The following is an 18,377-nucleotide window of genomic DNA, read 5'->3' as shown; positions in this document are numbered from 1 at the left end:
AGAGAGCGAGAGAAATTAGTTAATTGTTAATGGAATCATCTAGTGTGGTAACTATTTATTAATCATATGTGTTTTTTAATCAAATCTGATCACAATTAAACCGTAAAAATGGTTCAATTGTTGATGAAAAAATTTTGTCGAGTTGTTTGTTTACTTCGTATTGATTTTTACTTTTTCCTCTTTCAATTGGGAACCAATTTAATTACAGTTCCAGTTAATCAACTTGTTCAAGACAAAATTTGTCTCAACAATTTATCTCTTAACAGTTCAATCTGTAACGATTTAAATAATGTGCCAAGTGAATTTGAAGAGAAGGTTAAATTAATTGTTCTGAAAGAGGCAACTTCCATCAAGAACTATCAAATTCTGGTCTCTATCGCTCCCGGAATTATTTTATCACTTTTCCTTGGACGATGGATGGATCTTTATCCAGGTCATATTAAGTATCTTCTTGCATTTCCGTGTTTGGGTGGAGTAATTCAGAGTTTATTACTCATCTATTTGACAATACACTGGGAAACAGGTAAGAACAATTGATTAAACAATTAATCAATCTGATCAAATGATCTAAATGGTTTTACTTTTTCCAATTGTTTCTGATTAGTTTCTAATTCATTTCAGATCCTCATCAGACAATTTACACATTCATCAGCTATGGAATCACCGGCGGTGAAACATTGGTTTCCGTTGGTTCTTACACTTATGTAGCTCGTAAAACGGCAATTGATTACCGACCTTTACGATTTTCTGTGATTGAATTTTGTCGACTATCAGGTGAGTAGATTGATTGGAACAATTGAAATTTTAATCTTGATCCCCTTTCGATTTTTTTTGTAGCTTATCCATTGGCTGTGGCTCTTGGAGGGAAATTACTCTCGCTTTCACCTTTGTTCAATATTGGTTTTCGTAATTATATTGGAGTATTTGTGATCTTTGGCCTGACCAAGGCATTCACTGGCCTTTGGGTGTTGGTCACTCTTCATGATGCTGATGAATCATCTTCGATCACCTTTCAAACCAATCCGAGTGCTCCCATTGAATGGAGAGGCAAAGAATCAACTGGACAATCGTTTTTATCAAATATTTTCAACATAACAAATTTATCGCAAACTTTTGAAACGGCATTAAGACCTCGGCCTAATGGTCATCGTGGTCAATTATGGCATTTAATTGTGGCCTCTTCTTTAATCTCTTGGGGTTTATTATGTGAATCTGCAATTGGATTCCAGTTTGCGCAGAAAGTTTATCAATGGGATTATAAGTTTTTCTCATATATTTCTGCAATCGTCGGATTAGCACCAATGGTTTTCAAGCCAATCGCTACTTATATCCTTGTCCATCGTTATTATATTCGTGATACAAGTTTAGCTGCAGTTGGATGTGTCTCTATGCTTGCCAACTTTGCCATTCGTGGTGCATTACTCCAGCCCTTGGGCTATTACGTTACCATAATAACGCATATTAACATGGGTCTAGCACCGGTTGGACTTCGTTCAATAATCACTCGAGTTGTCGATTACAATGAAATCGCTCAAATCTATACAATAATCACCCTGTTTTCCTCAATATCACCAATCATTGGAACCGTGTTGATCACTCACATATTCACATTTACACTTGACACTTTTCCAGGAATGGCCTATCACTTCATTTCCACTGTTCTATTGTACCCATTGGGTGTTATCTTTATCGTCGATTTGGCTCAACGGCATCATGATGGCCTGGAAATCAATGGAAAGGCCAGTTATCTCCGTTCTAAACGTCCAAGAAGCTCAATGATTGAGATCGAGATCGAAAGGAAAAGAGCCAATACCGAAGTCTAATTTGTACAGTCAAATCCAAATGAATCTCGTTCAACAACTGAAAACAATTAAATTTAACTTTTTCAGTCCAATTAAAAGATAATTTAGTCTTTTATTGTACTATTAAAGTGATTGATAGAAAACAATTAAACATAATAATAAATTAATTACAATTGAAGGTAACAATCAGAATGTTGATCTCAACAAATTACAACAAACTTTTATAATAATTTGTTTTCTATGCACAAACTTGTACATTTAATTTGATTAACCTTTGCGACAAATCAACATAATGATAATGTATATAAAAATTAAATTGTTACAAGAGAAATACTAATCATTTGAAATCACAACTTTTCATCGTCTAAATTTGATTCAATTGTTGTTGCCAATGTTGTTATGTGTAATTGTTGAGGTAATGAAGATACTGAGGTTGAGTTTTCGGGTCTCATGTTGATTGATGTTGATCCTACTGGTTCAGTTAATTGTGACAATGAATATCGATGATGATGTTGTCGTTGTTGTTGTCGTTGTGGTTGTTGATTGTGATGAGTAAACATTGAGCTATTATTACCACTTATCTGGCCAGAGATTGAAATTAACGATGGATATTTAATTGCTTGTTCATAAGGAGGAGGTAAATCATTGTTAACTCGTGATACTGATCCTCTTGTTGAATAGTTAGAGACCTAATTGTTGAAAGAAACGAATCAAATTGATTACATTAGATTGGAGATAATGAAAATCAACACATAAATTATAACAATTAAAACCCACCAAGAGATTGGATTAATAGAGAGACATTGAAATTTTGGGTAAATTTACAAGTTTACTTAAGATAATTAAGGTAAGTGATTAGTTTATGATTACAATTAATTCTACTTATCAATGGTAATCAATTAATGACTCCCTCTGTTTCAGTTTTGTTAACAATATTATCTAATTAACTAATCACAATCAATAACAAAAAACCAGAGCAATTTATAGAGAGAGAGAGAGAGAGATGAGATAAACCTAAATGAATTATTATTAATACTAGAAAAGTGCACAACAAATAGATAATCAATTAACTTTCTTACGTTTTAGTTAATTAGTCAATTTGTCACAAACAGATTAGGATTAAGAGACAAGGCTTACCATTGATATGTCTTGTCGTTGTTGGGATGGATTAACGGGTCCGATTGTATTGAAAACTTGTCGACATCGAGCTAACCCATTTACCATTGAGCCGAAGCAAAAAATACGCCAACAAAGGAGGATAAACCAAAAGATTATATTTACACCAAGAAGACAGATTAAGACACTTAGACAAGAAGTTAACAATTAGTTAATCAGTTGGATTAAATTTTTAATTGAATTTCACTTACATTTGATAAGCTGGGAAAAATGATGAGGCCATGGGATGGATTATATTAGTAAATTGTTTTCGTAGGCATAATAGTTGTTCATGTTATATTGAATATCTGGGATTAGATTGTCTTTTAATTGTGATTACTGATTCTCATTGTTAATTAGTCAATTTTAACATAGGTAAGACAGTAATTAACTTTATTTACTACGATCAATATACATTGTTAACTAATCAAGAGTAGGAAGCGTAATTATAATAACGAGATGGTTTTTAGGACATTGATCTAGATATTAACAAATAACAGAGAGGAAAATGAAACAATCAAGAAAAAAATAGACAGAGGAAAAGAAAGACTTGAAAGAAGGTGGGAAAATTAATAGACAGAGAGAGGAAAGATGATTAACTTGATTGTGATTAGAATTCTCATAACAACAATCAGTTTAAATGATATAGAGAGAAATTATTTCCACATCAATTGCTCGATTAATTGTTACTATTTTCTTTTTTTCATAGAAAAATAGATCAACAATTAAACTTCAACTTCGAAATCAGTTCAAAATAATTAAATTCCATTTTCGACAATCAACTTATCGAGTTGTTGATTTGGATGATTTATTTTAAAATCAGTCATAAAATCGACTAATCATTTCCATCTATCAATATGAGATCGCAATTAATATTTCAACGACAATTTGATGATTCTTAGTACAAGTACCGAGTACTAATTGTGACTTAATTGCTAGTACAAGTTATTAGACTTCATCATAACGAATGTTGATTGTTAAGACTGATTGGTTAAAGATGATGATTAATAATCAAGGTTAATCAATCAGCTTATTAACTTACGAAATTAACATGAAATTATATCATGTTACTAATAATTGCCAGTCTATTTCGATGATTAACTTAATCCTGATAATGATTAATCAGGAATCGAATGAGTTAATTAATGTTTTAGCTTAAAAGTTAATCAGTTTAATTAAAAAGTAATTGTTTGGTTACATAGTAATAACAGTTTTCTTTGTAGTTAAAGATATCTAGACAATTAGATTTACAATTATTAAATAATTAAGAGGGTTCATTGAAATATAATGGATTCAAATTTGGATTAAGATTAAGGCAAATGATGATCACAATTAAGATGGCAGAGTAATGATTGAAGTTAATCAAGTAATGAAGATTCAATTTGATCCTTGGCTCATTATATCAAGATATTGATCACAATTAACTTTTTTTGGTAACAATTATAAATTTTTTTGTGTTTCATGATAAAAAATGATTATTATTACAATATTTGCCTTTTAAATTGTCACTAATTATATGATAATCAGGATCAATAGTATTTACTTGATATTAACACATAATATATTAAAATTATCTCAATACCAATCAGGATTAATCACAATTAAAGCTTTGAAAGAGATGATTAATCTGAATTTAAATTGAATATCATCAGAATTATCAAGACAATTAAGGAATGAGTTTGATGATGAATAATCAACAGAGAAAAATATAGAATGTAAAATGATCAAGAAAACATGAGAAAAAAAAGAAATTAACAATCAACAAGGAACATTGAACAATTAAGCAAGTCAAAGTTGCGAATCAATCAAACGAACTAATCAAATTGGAATCATTTTGATAATTGCTGATGATGAAAAAATAAAAGAAACGACTTTATGAGTTAAAAACAATTAAGAGTAAATATCAAAACGATAACTTGATTATAACGGATGATTTTGATTCTAAAAGAGACTCTTCTTAATTGTTACCATGATTAGAACTTTCTTTTTCTCATTGTAGCAAATTAATGATGAATTTATGATGATTTAGAATTTGCAGAAAAAAAGAGATGACGATGGCGATGATGATGATGATGGTGAGATGGGATGAGAGAGAGAGAGAGAGATGGATAACAATTTAAATAATTATCGAAATTAGTTATCAATGAGCTTCCGCATATGAGAATCCAGGGAATGCATTATCAGGTATGGAATTAGCTCCGAAAATATTAACAGATTTACAGACTGATTGTGGAACTGGTTCCTTGGTGAAATCAGGATCGATATTCTTTAAGTCCATATAACCTTTCTGTTAACAATTAGAATACAACAATTAGATATAAATAGTAATATAAAAAGTAATCAAAGTAAAAATCAAGAGCAACAATTGAGAAGATAGAAAAAGATAAATGTTATTTTCCAATGAAAATCAATGATGATGTAGTTACATTGGCGTTCATTTCAATTACTCTCCCACTGAGAAAGTTTCATTATCAAATTAATAGTTAATTGTTGTTCACTGATTGTTGGAATTATGATTACATACCACATTGGGATTAAATGGTGGTGATACTTGTTTGAATTCCAATTCGGTCCATGAGATTGGCTTAAAGAAATCGTGACGTTTAATCTCATCGGAATCGTTTTTAGCACCGAGACGTTTACGTTTATCCTTTTGAAGAAGCTGTAATTAAGATGTCAATTTGGCAATTAGTTAATTGTTAACCAGGTAAAAGATTATTGTACTCAATTAGTATCTTACCCCTTCAAGTATACTTCGAGCCGCTAACGATATATTGGTCCTAAGACGAACTGGTTTGTTCAAAATGTTATCATACATTTCAACTGTATCTCGACTGTAAAATGGAGGCTGTAACGAGAAAATTTAAATGTTCATTAGTTAATTGTTACAATTTAGAGTGATTAACATTTGAAAATCTTGTTTATGCCTTGAATTAATTTGCTACAAACAATCAACTTTTGAAAGTTTGCGGAAAATTTTTCAATGAAAAATTTACAAAATTTCATCTCAATATATTAATATCTAAGCAATTAAGTGTATCGTTAATCAATAATTTAACTATTAATTTAGTTGATTGTCAATAATTTAAGATCTATTTTAGTGAAATTAATTCTCAACAAGGATTACAACAAATTGTATTTGGCCAACACTCAGTAATATGGAAACTAATTGCTAGTCAAGAATTAAATAGGATAATTAAAGTTCCGGGTGAATATTAATTGTAGTAATTATATCATTCCTATTGTGATAATCAAAGTAATTTAATTGTAATAAAGTCATAAAAAAGCTTATTTAATGAGTAATGTAAACAATTAAGATATTTGAGTTTAACTTTAAGTCTTTGTTTCATTGCTTCATTATAAACACAATTAACTAATTGTCCATAATCAAGGAATCAATTAAATTTAAAAATAATGACAGATGATAATTAGTATCAATTAGAATTAATTAAATTTGTTATTCGGATCATATTTATGAATTGAACTAAATCAATTTACCATAGACATAGAGAGACACTTAATTGTAATCAATTGATTTAGTTTTTTAAGAATCTGGTATTAAATTAATTGTAACTACAACTTCAGAGTCGTTTAACCAATAATGATCATTTAATTATCTAACCTTTAATAACAATTAACTAACGTCATCATTAGATGTTGTTAATTGATTACCACCAAATACAATTTCAAATACTTATATCGTTAATTAATTGTGCTCTTAATCAGTCTCAAGAATATGATGATTATTGATTTAACTAGTTGATTATTGTATTGAATGAACTGACCTTTCATTGTGATTAAAAATAAGTGTAACAATTAATGACAATTATGAAATAAAATTAATTATCTAGATGAATAGATCGTAAAAGAATCAAGTTAATTGTTAATGTTAAGCAATTAAAAAGTAGATAAACAATTTAAACCTAATTGAAAGCCAGAAATGAACAAGGAAATCAATCAAAAGCCAATCAGTTGAAATTGAATTTAAAATAAATTATTCTGATTGTTGTCTAATTGATTACAATTCAAAACAGTTTGTTTACAAATCACCAAATAAGTTAATTAGTTAATTGTTACAAGGATTAAGATAAACAATTACAATGATTATTTTTACTGATTGTTGATTCAAAACAGAATTCAAATTTCATTAGTAAATCAACAAACCAACAATTTAATCATTTAGTCAGTTAATAATAAATTAATTCAAATTGAAGGTCAATTCTTAATTCCTAATAATATAATCATGACAATTAACTGAATACAATCAGAATCATGTTCATCGATCACACAATTAATGATATAAGCTAATCAATTAATTACCTGTTGTATCAGAACAAGGTTCATGATATATTACAAAGAGGAGAAATCAGTTAATTGTTAATTAAATACTCTTATACTAGATATTGTCTAATATAACAATATAACTAAATCAATCATCAACCTCATCATACATTTAATTGTAATACATAATAATTGAATGATGGTTATAATCATAATTAAAAGCTAATCAACTAAACATGAGACTGAAAAACAAAGTGAAAGTTTTTCAATGTCATGTTAATTTGCTTACAATTAAATTTAATCATCGTCACCACACTAACAATAACAAACACATACAATTTAGGGCGTACAATTAAATAGTAATAATAATGATTGATTGATAATCAATTAGTAATTAAATAAACAATATTGGAAACATTTCCAGTATATTGCACTTAAATTTGGTGGAAATTGATTTAACAATCAGAATCAAATTGATTAACTCAATTGATGGTATTTGATTGCTGATTGAAATTAAGACGATTGTTGGATGGAAGGGGAAAAAAAAGTAATTCACTAATCACAATTAATCTAATCAGCCGACAATTTACTAAAAATAACGATCATCATTATGATTAAGATGATTGTTACTGGTAAATGAGTGAAAGGACCGAACAACAATTTATAGATTGTTGATTAATTTTCATGTTGTTGAAGATGATTAGTAAATATAGAGATCAAGATAGTAAATTAAATTGTTAATCATTTGTAGTTAGAGCAAAAGATCATAAATACAAGTACAACAATTTAGCGGTTAAAAGACCGATTACAATTTGAATGTAATCAATGATCAATGATAAACAATTAAGTCAACTTACCAAACCATAAAGCATTTCGTAAAGTACAGCACCTAAACACCACCAATCAACTCGACGATCATAGGCCTCTTTCCGAAGCACTTCCGGTGCAAGATATTCAGGTGTACCACAAAAGGTTGAAGTTGTATCACGATCTCGAAGTCCATCTTTACAAAGTCCAAAATCGGTCAGGACAACGTGACCATCACAGTCTAAGAGGATATTTTCTGGTTTAAGGTCACGATAAACGATTCCCTGGGAATGAAGGTAGCCAAGAGCTAAGGTTATCTCGGCGGCATAGAATCGAGCTCGATTTTCAGAGAAATATTTATCACGTTGAAGGTGGAAAAAGAGTTCACCTCCGTTGACATAATCGAGAACGAAGTAAAGTTTATCCCTTGATTGGAATGAATAATGAAGACCAACAAGGAAGGGATGATGTAAATTCTTGAGAAGAACATTTCGTTCGCACATTACGTTGTTTCGTTCGTTTTTCTTGAGTATCACCTTTTTCTGTAACACTTTGACCGCGTAAATTTGTTCTTCCGCTTTGTGACGAGCAATTAACACTTTACCGAAAGATCCATGGCCAATTACTTTGAGAAATTCAAAATCAGAGGGTTTAGCGTGTTTCTTTTCACTTGGTCCCAAATCTAAAGATTTATTGGCAGCATTGGTACCAATCAAATCGGAACCGGAAGAAGAGTTTAAATCGGTCGGTGTTGCATTAGGTGAAGAGATTGTACTAATACCATTGGGCGATGAACATAAGATTACCTCTGATTGACGAGGTCCAGGCCAACATCCATCGACCGACATTGATTCAATATCCCCATCTGAAGAGCTACTTGAACTTGACTGATCAGCTGATCTCAGGTCAATCGATGAAGGTGACCCGTTACCATTTAGTTTAACATTGGTACCCGGTGATTTATTTGATCTTCGTGAATTTCCCAATTTCAGTTTGACCTTCCAACGATCCCAGCGACTCAGATCAACCATGGCAGCACCTTTTTTCAACACGTCTAAACCCAGTTTGGAAAATTTAAAAGGTCAATCTCACAACGACAATTAGTTAACACTAACAATTAAATTTCAAAGTATAATCAAAGTTGATCCTGAGAATCACAGGAAAACAAAACAATGATATATATATATGAAAGTTGACTGAACAATCAAGGAAAATCAATTGAATCAGGAAAAAGGTTGTTGTAGTTTGTCTTGATGATCTAGAAAACAAATCAAAGATATGATAACTTAATTAAACAAAATTGATTGTTGTGGTTGATCAGCAACTCCAGTCTATTGATATAATAGTGAAAGTATATTTACCTTTTTGAGCTGCTTTCGATTAATTAATTTTCATCCATCCAAATGATGATCAATGAACAAATTTAGTAATTAACATGTAAAAAAAAAGTGATCGAAACAAATTAAGATGTAATAAGTTTGGAAACTAATCAAATGTATTAATAATAATAAAAAGGATAATCAAAAGTTACGAGAGTTAATTAGTGAAAATGAAACTAAATTAACAACGCTTTGGTTACAAATGAATTTTAAAAATAAAGAGAGAGTGAGAGAGAGAGACGATGATGATGATGATGATGATGAAAAGAGGGTGTAGAGATAATGAAGATGAGGATGATCAGATGAGAGCAAAGAGTAGTAATAAGATGAGTATGATCATAATGATGATGGAAAGAGTAGATGATAGATGGAGAGATAATTATGATGATGATTGAGATTCAGAATAGAGAGGAGATTGATATATGATGTGATGATTCAGGATGAGAGGGAGAGACTTATGTATGATGATGATTGGATAAGTATTTATGATGATGATAATAATTATCTTTGATTGTTGGAAGCAAGCAGAATATTATGATTACTGTGTCTCGGGTTAAAGAGATGACAATTAACTAATTGTATCACAATTTAACTTAATATTTATGTAACTGATTTACTTTTCCAATGGTACAATTAAATTGTCTCCAAGTTTAAATTTCATCGTAAGTAAATATTTAACGATAAGGATAGACAGTGTTAATTGTTATCATTATTATCAAGTTTACAATTAGTTTTAAATATCAAACATCGCCCTTTTTTTGTTGTTTAGTATAACAATTAACTAATCAATTGTTAATCAACCTTAAACTATCTCTCTCTCTCTCTCTCTCCTTGTGTGTTTATTTGATTAACGTGACAATTTCATCACCAACTGATTTTTTTTTGTTCAAAACAAATAAAAAAAAATGAAATCGATCAGCTGATCTATTGATCATCTAAATTGTAAATTTGATTCTCTATAATTGTAATCAATGATGATGCTAATTGTTGTTGTTAAAACAAAATCACACACATACAGAGGTAACAATTCAAGGATAATCAAGGGTGGATTGAATGTTAATTGTTAATAATATTATTCACCATGATTTAGACATATCTACCTTTGGAAATTATGTAATCACAATTAGTATGATGACTTTTATTACCTTTGTGACTTTAGTGATTTAATATTAATTGTGATTAACTTGCAAGTAAATAAACAAAATTGATTTGAGATGAAGAAATAAGGGTGGAAAAGCTATTCAGAGTAATTAAATTAGTTTAATTAATCATTGTAAGTTAATTGTATCGGTAAACTAGTTTAGCTTTGGATTGTTTTCATTTTGTCTATTCGGTTAATCAATCGATTTAACCTAAATTAGTTTTTCAAGTATTTCGAGTAAATTAAGTAAACAATCAATCGGTTTAACTATTTAATTGTTGTTTTACTTATATTCCAATTGATTAAATCAGTTTAACTAATCATAATGGAAAACACTAAATCATTGTTTATTATTGGTAATAATTTAGTTAGATGATTATATGATTTAGTTGAACAAAATTGATACAATTGTTATATAATGAGAGGAATCAAGATTCATCTTTAATTTAACTGTTATAATCATGATGATGATGAATTTAATTGAAATTGATTGTTGATTCCGTTCAATTCAAATCAATCAGTTTCGTTTCGGGTAAATTGTCTCAACGATTTATTGGAAATCAACAATCAATAGTTATTAGGCTATTTTAAGAGATTGAGAAATTTTTTCCTAATCACCACCAATGATTACGATTAATTATCATTACCAGAATCGATAATTAGTCAATGAGCAATTTACATGTGTGTATTTTGGTTAATAATAAACAGAGGCGAAGATTAAATTTGATTATTAATTGTTTATCTTTGGAAATTAACTCATGGAGAGATTAGCATGATAGATTTTGTTTACATACGAGAAATTTACCAATTTAAGTAAACATGATTACTTAATCACTACAGAATTAAGTGAATTCATTTGGCAAGAATTGTTAATCAATTTAAATTCTGAGAAATTGAATCAACTGTCAAAGGGAAAGAAAAGTTTAAATTAGTGTATTTACCTGAACCAACAAATCCAAGTGTCAATCTTTTGGGTGATTAGTTGATTGTGATGATAAATTAGCCCAGAATGGTCGAAGATGATTAACTATTGTATATACAATTAGATAATCAATTAGTTGATTGTGATGAAAAGGAAACAATTGAGTAGTTGAATGAAAAATGAGGAGAAAAACATTGAAACATCAAATTGGAGAGAAAGAAATTAACCGAAAGATTCAATCAGATTAATTCATTGATTCTTATGGAAATTAATTACCATAATCATGAGAATTAAATCACAATCAACATTGGGATAACCCTTTTTTCGAGTGTATTAGGAAAAGCCCGTATAGAAATTGCGATTAACCAAGAGAAGGGAAAAAAATATATTCTCTTTTGATTCGAGGTCGTGATTTGTTCAAAGGACGCAAATTAGTTCTCATTAGAAGGACAAGGATTTCGCTGTTTTCAATTTAGGCTTCTCTTTGAACAATTAACTTTAATTGTTGATTGTTCACTTGACTGTCTTGTGACCAACAATTATCCCCAAATAACATGGAGTTCAAATTACGATTACAGTTAATTTGGGTTTAAGTGTCTCATCATTTTCGGCTCAACTTTTGGTTAGATTTTCCAGTTTAATTATCGATTGATTGATCGGCTTTACTTTTTGATTGTTGTCATCTTTTTCTCTCTCATCCTAATCAGTTTCTCATCCTTTATTTACTAATCTTGTCGATTTATCCTTTAATCTAGCGATCTAAACATTGGTTAATTATTTTGATTGTTTTCTCTTAATTTCTTAAATATTAGATTGGTTTTAACCTTCAAACATTTTCTCATGTCTCTTTTACTGTTTCTGTTTATCTCTATGTTCAATTGTTATTCAAATTGTTTCTTCATTGTTTAATCATTGATTAGTTAATCTTAATCATCTTTCTCATCTTCGTTAATCAATGTTTATTCAGGTTTAATCAGGGATAATCAAAGATACAAACAGGAAGAGATATTGAGAAAAGTAATAATAATGTATCACCATTAGAATCACAAAATATTAACCCAGTGAATATTTTAAATAGAAACAATTAGAATGATAATCGGAAGGAAAAGTTAATTGTTCTAAATCAATCAGATTAATTATCTTATTTGTATCGTTAATCACTCAATTAAATGTAAATCGATGAGAAAATACAATCAATTTTAATTGTTTTTACACGTTTTTTATGTTAAATTGTTACTTTTCCCACCAATTGTCAACGTGATTAATTGTTATCAATTTAGTTTTAATCAACAAAGACAATTAATCCTCAAATTGTATCAATTTGTTATTTGATTGTGAATAAATCAAATTATAAGCAATTAGATTGATACACTAAAAGTGGTTTCTTTTTGATTTGATTTGTTGTTTAATTGTGGAGGGAAAATGATTAAATTGTTTACACAATTGAATCTCAATTGTTGGAATCGATGATTAATTGTTTTGATGAAATTTTCCTTCTAGAAAACTGTCATCTGATAATTAACTAATTGCGTCCACTAACTAGTTGACTAATCAATTGGCTATCATATCTGAGACATTGTCAAACTAAATTGTAATTTAATCAACAACTTAAATTGTAATCATATAAAGAGATGATGATGACCTTTAAAAATTTTAATTATACAACAATCAAGAGAAAGTAATTAAAGTTTACCAACACATCGAGACAATTTAAACAATCGGTGTTGGAAAAGTTTATCAATTAGTTAATTGTCAAGACATGTGTTAATCAAACAATTTAATTAAGCCAGTAAGTTATGTTTTGATTAATATTTAAGATTAAGCTAATCACTACATTACAACAATTAAATAACGTTTTATAATCTTTACAATTAATCAGCAAATTAACTGGTACAAACCAAATTAGAAGCCAATAAAAAGTTAATCACACACAAAGGCAAAATCCACGATGAGTTAACAATTAAACTAATTGTAACCTTTAATAAACTATACAAGAAATTACTACTTGTTAATTACTATTAAAGGTCAATAGGTTAACAGAGTTAATTAATTATTAAATTAACTTTCATTTTCTCGATCATCATTGTATTAATTAAGTTTCCACGAATCGTAATTAATAAATCCACTTCTATTTATAAGTTAACCAAATTAGTGACACTTAAAATTTTCCCCATCACGTGAATTAACTTGATTATTATCATTCAATTAAGTGTTACTATTAATTGTTATAAAAATAATCACAGTTAATTGTTGATTGTAAACACAACCCACGAGAACGGAAGATGATTAAGTCCAAGAAAGTTAATTGTTTGTTGTAGTAATCAACAAATAACTAGTAAGTGTGATGATAAATTTCCCAACAATTTACCATCCAAATGATTAAATTAACATGGAGAGAATTGAAATTTCAACCAAATTGATTCAACTTTTGTTCCCAACAATCAAAATAATCAACATGTACTCTATTTCCAAACCCTTAATTGTCAAGGTAATGATTTACTTTCTCATTGATCGATCCATCATCTTCCATTGATTATCTAACCATCAAAATATAAATGATAACCATTTTCGCATGGAAATACAATCGTAATTGTCATTACAATTTACTAATGAATCACGCAATCGTTAATACAATTTATTATTATTACGAATCGATTGTTGAAATAAAAAGTTGAATCTCTATGGTTATTATTATTTACTTTTTTCCATTCGATCGCAAGTTGAACGGTTCATTTTCTGAGTTCGTTAGTTTAATTTTCGAGTGAAAGAAAGACTCTCTTTCACTGCAGAATCAAATTAGTGATGATTAATCAATGATGATCATCATTGGAAGATAATTGATCGTTATTCCAGAACAATGTAATGTACGGTTTGGGTTTGATTTGAAAAGGTAAAATTGGAAAAAGTGATCAAATTAATTGTTTGGCCATGGAAGAGTTTACATTGAATTCTGGTTGTTATTATTATTACGTTGGTGTGACGATACGATTGTTAATTGTTGCCTTTTTTGCTGGTCTAATGGAGAGTCGATTGTTTTTGGCTGTTGAAAGTTCACCCGTGAATAATGAAGATCAGGTTGAAATGATGGGTTCGGGTTGCTCTGAATACGGGACATGGAACGGGTGTAAAAATCCATTCGAGGCCAAATGTGATCCAACGGAAGGTAAATGTCTCTGTAAAGAGCCTTACAGTTTATATGAGACTGGTTATTGTTTACGTCGTATCTTAGCAATTAATGGACCTTGTTGGATTGATTCACAGTGTTTAATGACGGGTACTCGATGTTTCTCAAAAGAGGGTAAAGGTGATTCCCTTTATATGATAACTGAATCACTTTGGGACGATTATATCAATTCAAATGCAAGTGAACTATTGATTCCGGGTCTTTGTCAGTGTAACATTGGCTACGTTTTTGATCTGGTTGAAGGTAAATGTATTCCAAGGTTAATTGATACACCCTGTTTATCCAGTTACGATTGTCTTCGGCGAAGTTCATTCAGTCGATGTGTCGTAAATAAATGTACATGTTCAACGAGACACTTGTACAATTCTCGAAGCGATAAGTGTATCTTTTATGGAGAAGGTAACTTTTTACTTGTAAGGTAAAATCGATTATTATGTTGAATTGATTTTTCTATTTTTTCCTTCTTATTAAATTAGCACTTTGGCCGAGACGAGGTTGTTTCGATGGGTCTTGTCGAGGTGGAATCGGTACAAATAATGGTGGTAATGGTTCACCTGATGGTTCCATTGCCAATGGTGAGCAATATTTTTACAATCATTCGATGGCCAATATATTTGGCTTTTCCCTTTCGATGACCGTTCTCATGATGGTTTGGATTGTTGTTCGTAATTGTGCTCGATCGAGACTCTCTGATCGGGTTATCCGTTTAGATGAGCTTCGTTACAGTGACCTAAGAGTGGCATATGATCCGTTTGAGATTAATCGACCTTCATCTTCTGGATTGGTTGATGTTGACTCTCGAAGTATCCGATCAATGAGAAGGGAAACTCTTCCCACTTATGAAGATATTCAACCTCCAAGTTATGAAGAAGCAGTGGTCAAGTTGAATTCGTCTTTGTCCACCTCGTCCATTACACCTCCTAATCAACCAGAAGAACCAGTGGTAATCACTAAATAAGATTCGGTTAATTGCTTAATTGTTTGTCGAGTTTATCGTTTTTCTTTCTCGTCCAATTGTATTTTTTATCTTTTAAGTGTCCAATTTTTGTAAAGCAAAATTATAAACACGAAATTAAATTAATGTTTTTTTGTTACAAGAAATTATGATTACTTATGAATAGAATTACATTTAGTTGATTAGCGAAATAGTTGAAATATAATTTGACACTTGGATTATCTTCCAAATTAAAATCAATACAGAAAAAGGGATATTAACAAATAAACTAACAATCAGCTTTTGCTTTGCAATAGTTTTTGTTTTTTTTGTTGCATATTATTAATTAAGATCATTATCAAGATAAATTGATTAAGGTTCAAGAAACTCTTGACTGTGAAAAAATTAAAACCCCAAGACTAATTATGAGGCATTAGAAACATATCTAACTCGAGGAATTACAGGAAAAGTTTCATCAGTCATATTTGAATCATCAGAATCAACAATTAGATTGAAAGATGATCGTTCACTTGAGTTGATTGGTCCTGATGGTGATGATTGATTAGGATTTGGTTGTTGTTGTGGTTGTGGTTGTTGTGATTGTGATTGTGATTGTGATTGTTTCTTTTCAAGAAAATCAATGGCCAATAAAATGTATTGAATGTGCTCTTCACGAGTTAATGGCGATGATTCATCTCGTAAATCTCCTTCCTCTAATATTTGTACAAGTAATTTTAATTTCTCTGAGCCATTACTGAGTAATTTATCCCAATTGAGAAATTTTTCCGCTTTGGTTTTTAAACGTGTAAGTAGATCAACATTTGATGTCTCTTTGGTTGATTGTTGATTAACTTGAGATGATGATGATGATTGTGGTGGTTGTGGTGGTGGTGGTGAAGGCTTATTGGATCGAGTTTGACTTCTTAAAGAGTATCTTGATGTACTAGTAGATGGTAAAGAGTTTTCGACAATATGTTCGAACTGTTCAATTAAAATCTCGTCTGCAGCTTTACGTTTACGGTTTTTATTTGCTTGACAAGCTTCTTTGTTGATCTGATCTAATCTTTTCAAAAGCATTTCGAGTTCAGACTCGTGAGAATCGCTTATTGAATCATCAGTGTGTTGACTTGCGTTTTTACTTTCATCAATTGGCTTTTTAGTGTCTTGGATATTTGATCCAATCAACTGGTTATGATTACTTGGTGAAGAGTTTCCATTATTCTGGCTGAAAGAAGCTTCATTTGTATTGTTTGTTGTTGGATTTTGATTCATTGGAGAAGTTGAAATGTTAACTGATTTAGATGGTGATTGTCTTAATGGAGATTTTATCTGTCTTGGTTTGTCCATTTCACTTGTATCGGGAAAGCCCAATTTTCTTCGAAATTCTTTACGATATTCTTCACATTTATGTAGGAACATTCGACCAAGAATACTATTCCAATGACAAAGTCGAACTGCTTTTCCCCATTTCCGTGAAGATCTCATTACAAGTGATGCTTTTCCGGGGTGATTAGCATCTTCGATTACTTGAAGATTAAATAAAACCACAAGATCGTCTCCTTGAATAAGATCAATACACTTGAAGGTATCATAATGTTGAGCTTGATCGTAACTTTCCTCTTTCCAAACAGTGAGAGCGAAATATTTTTCATAGGCAACATGGAAATAGTCATAATTTATACACTCGAGGCCAGAAGGCGGTCGACCATCAGCACCAAAAGCGGCTTATATTTAGGTTCACTTGTATCCCAAATAACGGCGTTCATACAAAGTGGACTTTTATTGTAGGCCAAAACTTGACAGCAAATGTCCACAAATTCACCAGGTTTGGGTAGAGTGGATAATTTAGTTCCATTGAGGATTCTAAGTGAGAACCATTTCTCAAGAACCTGACAGATTTCTCGATCCTCTGGAAGATGAATCTGGTCTCCGTTAAGGCTTTGTTTCGTTCATCACTCATTGGATCATCATAATTGTATGAAAATAATGGAAAGAATGAAGTTTTGGTTGATGTGGTGAACATGAAGGCAAGTGATGATCCCGTTCTTTGAACTTTCAGATTAGTTGCTTTCATCATTTGACCAACGGCAATTTTATCTTCCATTTCAAAAGTTTCCAATTCAATTCCCACTTGATGAGTTGGATCAATAATTGTGACATATTTAAATTTGGTCCCTCTGGAATCTCGTACCGATTTAACAACACCAAAGATACATCCGAAAACACTTTCTCTGGTACTAAATTTCCAATTGATTAGTTCATCGATACACTTTATACCAGGAATGGTTCTTCTTCCAATCAACTCTTTATATCGACTGTAAATTGTATCACTTGTTGGTTGAGATAAAGGTACAGTAACTGCCGGTGGTGGAAATAAAGTTGCTCCATTTCCAGAGGAGTTTGATTGAAGACTAGTTAAAGAAGAAGCTGAATTTGAAGAAAGAGAATATTCTAAATTATTATCACTTAAACTGGACTCCGCTTGAGAAAAGAAATTTTCCCTCGGAAGGAAAGAACTGTTTTGGGAATTAAAAGATAAACCACCCATGGGTAAAAGAGTAAAACGAATCGACAACAATCAATGAGAATCATTCATAATAAGAAATCCATATGATAGAATCAAAAACTAAGAGAAAAACAAGCGAATGCAGGTGGAGCCACGAGGATAAGAAAATTGACCAACTTGATTGATTCATTTTCTCAAAAACCGCGAATCGTAAGTCGACAAAAAATCAGCTGAAAGTGTGAAGCAGCTCGACTCGAGCTGACGGA

General features: G+C 30.5%; 4 protein-coding genes across 5 annotated transcripts; 2 read left to right on the top strand and 2 right to left on the bottom strand.

Annotated features, from left to right (window-relative positions):
- Positions 1–52: 52 nt before the first annotated feature.
- On the top strand, positions 53–1,980 carry LOC128395099 (uncharacterized). The gene is made up of 3 exons (XM_053355498.1): positions 53–523; positions 622–774; positions 838–1,980. The coding sequence occupies exons 1-3, from the start codon at positions 109–111 to the stop codon at positions 1,821–1,823; spliced, it is 1,554 nt and encodes a 517-aa protein (XP_053211473.1). The 5' UTR covers positions 53–108; the 3' UTR covers positions 1,824–1,980.
- LOC128395109 (uncharacterized) lies at positions 1,895–3,492 on the bottom strand. The gene is made up of 3 exons (XM_053355512.1): positions 3,170–3,492; positions 2,940–3,105; positions 1,895–2,491 (listed from the first exon to the last, which is right to left on the bottom strand). The coding sequence occupies exons 1-3, from the start codon at positions 3,199–3,201 to the stop codon at positions 2,150–2,152; spliced, it is 540 nt and encodes a 179-aa protein (XP_053211487.1). The 5' UTR covers positions 3,202–3,492; the 3' UTR covers positions 1,895–2,149.
- Positions 3,493–4,105: 613 nt separating this feature from the next.
- LOC128395103 (serine/threonine-protein kinase Sgk2-like) lies at positions 4,106–9,639 on the bottom strand. Of its 2 annotated transcripts, none has more exons than XM_053355506.1 (5): positions 9,407–9,639; positions 8,096–9,330; positions 5,698–5,805; positions 5,482–5,619; positions 4,106–5,244 (listed from the first exon to the last, which is right to left on the bottom strand). In XM_053355506.1, exons 2-5 carry the CDS (start codon positions 9,074–9,076, stop codon positions 5,098–5,100), a joined length of 1,374 nt encoding a protein of 457 aa, XP_053211481.1. In that variant the 5' UTR covers positions 9,077–9,330; positions 9,407–9,639; the 3' UTR covers positions 4,106–5,097. The 2 variants fall into 2 exon arrangements, with proteins under 2 accessions (XP_053211481.1, XP_053211479.1); XM_053355504.1 differs by having other exon boundaries at positions 8,096–9,303.
- Positions 9,640–13,995: 4,356 nt separating this feature from the next.
- LOC128395107 (uncharacterized) lies at positions 13,996–15,734 on the top strand. Its single transcript, XM_053355510.1, has 2 exons — positions 13,996–15,070; positions 15,148–15,734. The coding sequence occupies exons 1-2, from the start codon at positions 14,416–14,418 to the stop codon at positions 15,627–15,629; spliced, it is 1,137 nt and encodes a 378-aa protein (XP_053211485.1). The 5' UTR covers positions 13,996–14,415; the 3' UTR covers positions 15,630–15,734.
- The last annotated feature ends 2,643 nt before the right edge of the window (positions 15,735–18,377 follow it).

Source organism: Panonychus citri, unplaced genomic scaffold (genome assembly GCF_014898815.1).
Source record: "Panonychus citri isolate SS breed McGregor unplaced genomic scaffold, ASM1489881v1 Contig00141, whole genome shotgun sequence".
In the NCBI taxonomy this organism is placed as follows: domain Eukaryota; kingdom Metazoa; phylum Arthropoda; class Arachnida; order Trombidiformes; family Tetranychidae; genus Panonychus; species Panonychus citri.
Note: the sequence above shows the minus strand (reverse complement) of the source record. Positions and strands in the feature narration are given on the sequence as shown.

Bases quoted from the DNA above. Each gene is read 5' to 3' on its own strand.
- LOC128395103 (XM_053355506.1), bottom strand. From the start codon at position 9,076: ATGGTTGATCTGAGTCGCTGGGATCGTTGGAAGGTCAAACTGAAATTG. The intron at 5,620-5,697 runs GTAAGATACTAA...TCTTAATTACAG, and splicing joins CTCGAAGTATACTTGAAGGG to CTTCTTCAAAAGGATAAACG. The intron at 5,245-5,481 runs GTATGTAATCAT...AATTGTTAACAG, and splicing joins CACCATTTAATCCCAATGTG to AAAGGTTATATGGACTTAAA.
- LOC128395109 (XM_053355512.1), bottom strand. From the start codon at position 3,201: ATGGCCTCATCATTTTTCCCAGCTTATCAAAT. The intron at 3,106-3,169 runs GTAAGTGAAATT...TTCTTGTCTAAG, and splicing joins TTTTTCCCAGCTTATCAAAT to TGTCTTAATCTGTCTTCTTG. The intron at 2,492-2,939 runs GTAAGCCTTGTC...TTCAACAATTAG, and splicing joins AACGACAAGACATATCAATG to GTCTCTAACTATTCAACAAG.
- LOC128395099 (XM_053355498.1), top strand. From the start codon at position 109: ATGGTTCAATTGTTGATGAAAAAATTTTGTCGAGTTGTTTGTTTACTT. The intron at 524-621 runs GTAAGAACAATT...AATTCATTTCAG, and splicing joins GACAATACACTGGGAAACAG to ATCCTCATCAGACAATTTAC. The intron at 775-837 runs GTGAGTAGATTG...TTTTTTTTGTAG, and splicing joins TGAATTTTGTCGACTATCAG to CTTATCCATTGGCTGTGGCT.
- LOC128395107 (XM_053355510.1), top strand. From the start codon at position 14,416: ATGGAAGAGTTTACATTGAATTCTGGTTGTTATTATTATTACGTTGGT. The intron at 15,071-15,147 runs GTAACTTTTTAC...TTATTAAATTAG, and splicing joins GTGTATCTTTTATGGAGAAG to CACTTTGGCCGAGACGAGGT.